Here is a 7,537-nt window from a genome sequence, read left to right on the forward strand (position 1 = left end):
TCAATAATTAATTTATATGGGAAAAAACAGCACCATTGTTACACGTCACTCACAGCCCAGTGTGCTAAGCTAGAGGCACATATCCTGCCAACAACAGATTTGGACAGGAATTGGGAGGCTGTCCTCATACAGTCCTACAGAGCGAATGATCACCGTAATCTTCTTCCCCACACATTCCTGTCGTAGCAGAGCATGCTTGCACCTCTATGCCAGCCTGGGCTTTGAAACCACATTACACACAAACAAATGAACTCGGCAAGAATTCCCGATAATCCTTTCATTTACATTGCAAGGCATGATAAAGAATTGGTCAACCACAGTTAACGTGCACAGTTCGGATACCACAGAGCCAAAGTCTCCAGATTAACCACATAGCTAGCACTAATAAACAGAAAAATAGCAACATGGGTGTTTCTCACGGAACTGACTCCAGTCTAAACATGCAGCCATCAGCCTTGCAAAACCACCCTGTGAACCCCAATTTTCATTACCCCATTATTGTAAGGCATGCCTTCAGCTGTCTGGACCCCAAGCTCTGCAACTCTCTCCCTAAGCTTGTTTCCTCCTTTCAGACATCATATCTTTGACTGCGCATTTGAGCCACATAAGGAGATATTAGGGCAGTGCCAAATTTTGTTTGGCAATACTCCTCTGAAGTGCCCTGGGACATTAAAGGCGCCATATGAATGCAACTTGTTGCTGTTTCAATAGTGAAACCAAAGTACATGGATGCCAAACCAACACTACAGGTAAGAGCACTGATTTTTCTCACCCTCCTCTCCTGAAGGTGCTAACTCACGCTGACCATTGGCTTTTTGGTAGCTCGGCCAAGTGACTGTTCTTCTGGTACGTGGTTGGACAGTGATTTAACTGCAGACTGTTCAAGTATGGAGGTGTGTCACAGCCAAGTGCAGTGTTGACCCGACACCCAGCCACAAGGAAACGTGCACACCTTCCAGCAGCCACCCTGGATTGAATTTATATCTCACCAGCTTAACCCAGGGGCAGCACTCCTCCATCTCAGACCAGTGAATGCAGCACAGATTGTGGGAAATCAAGCCTCGGACTTCAGTCCTCATGATACAGCGCCACACCACCATTTCCTAATTGAACCGTTGTGGATCAGCTAATTACACTTATAGAGAAATCCTTCATTTCCCACCCACCCTGCACCCCACCACTACAAAAAGATACATTAGTTCTAAGCGTTACTACCAAATCCAGAACTAAGCAGCATAATTAGCACTCACCATCACACGGATGCTGATGTTTATTATTTACGGATGCTGATTTTTATTATTTTGTAGTCCTATATAACAGCCAATTCAGTCACTTGAGGGCTGGAATCCCTCTTATCAATCTCATCATTATCATAGCTTGCCACTCTGAAACCACAGGCCCCGAAGGGTTTCATTTATGCCAACCTTGCCCATCAGCTCCTGCGGTCTTGGTGGGTGTGGTCAGATTTGGTCCCTCCCATAGCTAGCTGGGAGATTAAGGAGGCATGTGAGAGCACTAGCCATGCTGTAAACAGGTCTGACTAAACCGCCCTCCCCTACTGATAAACTTTAGCAAAAGGGTTATAAATATAAAAACAGAAACCCAGCTCTGCACTTACATGGTAATTTGACAGGAGGAAACCCATTCTTGAATTACAAATCAAAACTTTTCTTTCCCTTAGAAGCAACTTAAAATTGAGTCAACCTAAAGTAGTCAACGATTTTGCCGCCGTTTCCATTGTAACACATTCCTCCCCCCAACCCCACCCCAAGAGGGATCTCTCTTCCTTGGACAGTCACCATCTCTGCACTCCCAAAAAGAGTTGTGGAAACATTTGGGGGGGAAAATAAAACCAGCTACAGAAGTCCCCCGATGTGCTAGGATCAATGTACAATCAAAGGAGGTCAACACAGATTTCTCATTCCACAAAAAGTTCCAAGAAGTATTAATAATACCAGCCTCTGAAAGCAAAGACATCCCAAAATGGGAAACCCACCAAGTACAAGTCAATGCAGTTCTGACACAGGGTCATCGATCTGAAACGTTAACTCTGTTTTTCTCTCTCCACAGATGCTGCCAGACCTGCTGAGCATTTCCAGCCTTTCTGTTTCTAATACAAAGCAACATAACCTCAAAAGGGTTCAAAAGTGAGTCCACGTAACATCAGCACAGAATAAAGGAAGGCATCATCCCATAATATGCTTAGCACCATAGGAAATCCCCTCGAATGTTTTTCAGAAGGGCGTACCACCAAGAAGCATTCTAAAAAGATAGCAATACCCAATGTCTGTCATGGTTATTGTGATATCCATTATTCCAAACCAGTTCAAGCCTCTCAACACTCACTCCTTTATCAATCTCACTTCCTCCATAACACAATGGCATTCAAAAGACATTCAAAAGGCTTACCTGAGAAGTCTCCAGGTGTGATATTTGGGGAATTGGTGGCTTCCGTTTCAGTGTAGGTCACCGTGCAGTCTGGTGAAATTGCAAAACAGGAAAAGAGTAGATTTTAAGGATGCAGGAACTGAGAACCGACTATCTACACCACTGTAAAGGATGAATCCCCCACACATTTCTCAGCCCACACTATTGTATACAGCAGCTGTAGTACAATGGAAAACAGCCAAACCCCACACATTACCCTATTTCTCAAGCATGCTGAAGTTACATAGGGAAGTGAGGTGCTGTGTGGGACACGTGCTGTACACAGCTGTGGGGCAAGCACCATCACATGCCACAAATAAGGTTCACAAAAGTTTGAGAGAGAAGTTAACGGTGTCCAGAATAAATGGAGACCAGGAGGAACTACAGAAAAATCCACAAAACATTCATTCTCCAAGCCATCAAAAAACTGCACCGGCCAAGATCCAGCTCTCAAAGAGCAAATATTTATAAATTTCCTCAATCCAATCTCAAACACTGATACAGAATATAATCAGGGACCCTACATTCTTCTGGTTGCTTTTCTCCAAGTTTAGTTACTTTCAGTCAATTTTAATCAAAACGTTTTTGCACAACTGATTTTTTTAATGCCATATAAAAATGGTGCAATTATTATATTTTAAGCAGTGGAAGGGTTTAATGCAGGCCAAACTGGAGCTTGCCTTCTGAATGATCCTCTGCAACCCAGCACTACACACTCCCAACCGCAGCTCGGCTCACTGAAGCTTTGCAGTGTTTGGCAGGGCACCATGTAAAATATCAGCAGAATTCACAAGCTTTCCTGAAAGCTACAGCTTTCCACTTGGTGGGGTAAATGCCCAGCTGAACTGGGCAATGTGCAGTTACTGTATTCAATCACAATTAAAATTCTTGCAAGCCATTATATTGCCGTAATATCAAAATCCTTGTTTTAACACACACAATTCAGGGAAAAAATATTTAGAGCTCTTTCCCACCCCCCCCCCCCCCCCCTCTCCCCACCTACCCCCACCTTCCCCCGCACCATCCCTCCTAAAAGCACTGGTCCTAGGCAGGGTACAGTTCCACAGGTGCCAGGCGCCCCGTGGTAACATGTAATGATGAATTCCTAACTTCAATTAAGACATTTAAAAAAAATGTTTAGTCAGAGAATACTTTTGTGCCTATCACAAATTTTTTTTAAAAAACCCTGAGCTTTCGCTGAATTACTGGCACACTTACTGCTGAGGCACATGTTTATTGTAATGTTCCAGCCACTTCCCCTTAACGAACAGCCACTTTTTTTATAAAAAAAAAAGTTGTAATTTTAGATATATTTAAGAACTTACCCAGTGGCTTTTCCTCGTCATTTGTGGAGAATCTCGAATAGGGAGGAGGTGGAGAATCTGAAAATAAGGACATGGGAGTTAAAGAGAAAGAAAAAGTGAAGGAGAGGGTAAGGGGGGGGTGGAAAGAGAAAAAAAAAATCCTTTCTCTGTCTTGGGAAAGGTTTAAGTGTAGGAGATTGAGCTTGCAGTAATTGCCTGGATATTCAGTCGTCAGATGATCGAAGGAGCCAGGCTGGCGCCGGGCATATGCAAACTGCATATTATCGCCACTCCTTCACCTAAATAGCTTTGGAACTTCTTAGGGAAAAGGGAGAGAAAAAAAACACGAGTGGAAATCGATCTCATTTCAAAGGGATAATTCCAGACCTCAATCCCCTCCCACTAGAGAGAGGAGGGGGGGGTGAGGAGAGAGGAAAAAAGCTTTAGATTTAAATCACATTCGCTGGGTTCTGGTCCCGTCTGTGGAATTAAGAGGATTTTCTCTTTTTTTTTGGGGGGGGGGGGGGGGGGGATGAGACTATTGCAGTTTCCTTAGAAAAAAAAGGGGAAGTGTTTGTGTCTGCGGTGAACTGGACTCGCCAACTCACCGAGAGCAGAATAAAAAAACCCCTCCAAGATATTTTACCCCAGAGATACCGAAACGTTTCAAATGCATAGCGACGCCGGGCCAAACATCAGCTTAAAGACCCCTTTCCAGCAAAAAAAAATATTTTTTTTGGGGGGGGGGAGGGGGGAGGTGGTTGGGGTGGGGTGGGGTGGGTTAGGGAGGTAAATGCAACTGCAAGTGGCAACGTTTTAAACTTTTTTTTAACAACTATTTTACAAAGAGGCTTTTACCCAGGGTAAAAGCCACAATCTGCATCAGTGACATTAAAAAACGTTATCAGGTCCACGCATCAGTGAATCTCAGCTATTTGCAAAATGCAACGGAGGGACTTGAGGCAAGGCTGGGGATTTTTGTTTTTAAGAGCGACGGGGGGTTGGTTCCCTTCTTATCGGACCTTCAGCCTTGAATCCAGCATTGATTTTACACAGAAATGGATTGTAACGACTGTCACTGTCAGCCCCCAGTGAATGTTCAAATCCCTTGCACGGACCCAACAAGTTCTGCTGTCCTGTAATAGGAGCGACCCCCGGTTATTTCTTCATGATGAGGTTTCACCCCCACCCCTAACTCGGGGGTTTGTCAAGTTTGGAGACCATCCGCACGCGATTAAATGAAGTTAACAGTTTTTTTTATTTCCAAAGGAGCAGAGCTCAGTCGCCCAGCGGGTGGTGCAGAATGATCCCAGAATGAGCGGGGGTTCAATCCTCCCTCCCTCGCCTTGCCCCCCTCAAGCTATACGTAGCCAATTGTCCCTCTCTCCCTCTCTCTAATGGAGAGAGGGGCCTATGGTCCCTCCTGGACAGTGATTAATGACCCTACCCAGGTTAGTGCTAAGCGTCAACCCATTTCTCAGACCCCTTTTCATGACTTGCAGACCGACTGACAGCACCTGAGTGTTAATCCCAATTATTGATTGGATGTATGACAATGAACTGATTACAGGAAAAAAAAAGGGGAGGGCAATCCGAAGTTTCTTCTGTAAAATGGTTATTTGAATAAAAGGGCAAATGAATTGGCTACATGAAGGCAAACCGGAATCAGAACAAAACTGGCCTTTGATTTATTTAACAAAAGTTTCATGCAAAGGTTTAAAACTCGATGTATTTTCCTTAACCCGGTGCCCATTAACCAAACCATGTCAAAAACTTTTACAACCCGAAACGCCTGATCCTCTTGTGGCGTCGACACAGATTAAATTCGGTAACCCACCAGATCCAGTCTGTGGGGACACTTTTTGTAACATTTATTTATTAAGACATGTTGTTGACAGTTTCATGGTTTCAGACTGAATGTCGTTTGCCCCGAGAGAAAAAAAATCACAAGGCACAGTTTGAAAGCTATGGGACCACAATCTCCATTTGACAAAATCACTGAGAGCGATTGGATTTTGTGTTTTGCCCCATCCTGAGTATACCTATCCTTTTCTCCCCTCTCCGAACACCCCCCCCCCGCCAAAAAAAAACCTAGACTCAGAACGTCAGGTTTCACCTGTTCTCAAGCCCTGCCACTAATGTCTGAGCTGCATTTGCTACAACAGATATTTTGTGAATGACTGAAACAGGCACCCAACTTACAAATGGTTTGAAACGTTACAACTACTTTAAATGAATGACTGGAAAATGTTTACTCCCATGAATGAAATACGCCCGGACCTTACGAACGACATCAATTTCCATGTATTCCTGCTACCAAAACGACTGAAATCCAATTTATGAATTGCATGCACCTTCTTAAAAGGTTGCAAACCATAAACGCGCGCACACATTTCCAAACTATGAGGATATTAGGAACTTGGGCTTCAGGCAAGGCAATTCTAACAAATTAAGGAATGTCATCGAATTATGATAAAAATGCATTTCAGAAAAGTTAAAGGGGGGGGGAGGAGTGTCTAAACTAATTTACCTATGTGTTATAGGTGAAATTGAAGTTCAGAATCCTTTACAGAAGGTGACATCTAAATTAAGACTGTCTCATTCTTCAGGATACAGGGTCTCACGTGCCTTCCGAAGCCTGGCTCTGGTATGAATCAGCCGGGTACAAATGAAATCTTTCACCAGGAACTCCAGGTCGGGTTTTACGCCTGGTTAATTTAAAGTGGCGGCTGCAACAAAAACAAATCTTTAAAAAACCCCCAGAAGCAAACCAATGCCCAATCTCCCCTTCAAACAAAAAAAAAGGAGCCTAAATTAAACATCTGCACACCTTTCTGAAATGCACAAAAGGTGATGGATACACCTGAGATTTTTTTTTAACCACATGTGTGTGTGTGTGTGTGTGGAGACTTGGCTATTGGGCTTGGGGAGGGTGGGGGGGATGAGAGAGAATAGTTCACTCACCTGGTCCACAAAGTCTGCTGAAATGATAGGGGTTGCAGCAAACAGTGGCGTTGTCCGCGTTGCGGGAGAAACCCTCGCATGAGTAGAGCCGCTTGAGTTCAAATAGATGCTTGAGATCTGGCCACCGAAAGAGTCTGCAGAGTAAAATCTGAGGGGCCAGGCTCTGCTTTCCCACCCTCAGCTCGTTCTTGGCCATCAGGACACAGGCGGTGTGCAATCCCCCGCTGCTCTCCACCGCCTGGGCCAACAGTTCCAGCGGTTTCTCCTTCAGCCTCTTCAGCAGCGAGTGCGTGACCGACTTGAGCTCGTTTAGCGATCCGGCCAGGTCACTCCAATCGTCCGCCTCCTGCCCATCGCCTCCCGTTACCCGGCTTTGCCAAAGTCGCCGTACAAGGCCCGACCGTTTAGACCTGAACATGCGCCGGTTATAAACGCGATACTCGGGGGGGGAGGGCAAGGTATAGAGCTGCAGCTTCACTATGCCGGGGGCTTTTCCCTCTCTCTTGTCCAGGTTCGGGGGTAGGGGAGGGCAGGAGGAGGGGGGGGAGGAGGAGGAGGAGGAGGGGGGGCGGGGGTGATGAGAAGGGAGGGGAAGGGAATTTTAAAAAGGCACCAGATCACACGGCATCAAGCCGGGGAGAGAGCCGTGCATCTGCACAGCCAGCTAGCTTCGTGATCAGATCACAGCCACACTGAAAGCGAAGCTGCAACATTCGGCTGGGCAAAAGGATACAGTGCAGGGGGAGGGAGGGAGGGGGAAATTCACACCAGCAACCAACGCAGAGAGAAGAAACATCAATGTTGCAAAAAAAAATAGCAACTTGGAAGCAGCCAGCCACATC

At 45.4% G+C, this 7,537-nt stretch overlaps 1 protein-coding gene across 1 annotated transcript in view; it reads right to left on the reverse strand.

Annotated features, from left to right (window-relative positions):
- smad6b (SMAD family member 6b) overlaps nt 1–7,215 on the reverse strand; it is a 55,322-nt gene extending 48,107 nt beyond the window's left edge. The window contains exons 1-3 of the mRNA XM_078530089.1: nt 6,696–7,215; nt 3,753–3,809; nt 2,410–2,478 (exon numbers count right to left, since the gene is read on the reverse strand). Of these exons, the coding sequence (XP_078386215.1) occupies nt 2,410–2,478; nt 3,753–3,809; nt 6,696–7,113 (544 nt within the window). The 5' untranslated portion in view covers nt 7,114–7,215. The remainder of the gene's footprint in view (nt 1–2,409; nt 2,479–3,752; nt 3,810–6,695) is intronic.
- Nucleotides 7,216–7,537: the final 322 nt, after the last annotated feature.

The sequence above is a fragment of the Cetorhinus maximus genome, chromosome 26 (genome assembly GCF_964194155.1).
Source record: "Cetorhinus maximus chromosome 26, sCetMax3.hap1.1, whole genome shotgun sequence".
Lineage (NCBI taxonomy): Eukaryota > Metazoa > Chordata > Chondrichthyes > Lamniformes > Cetorhinidae > Cetorhinus > Cetorhinus maximus.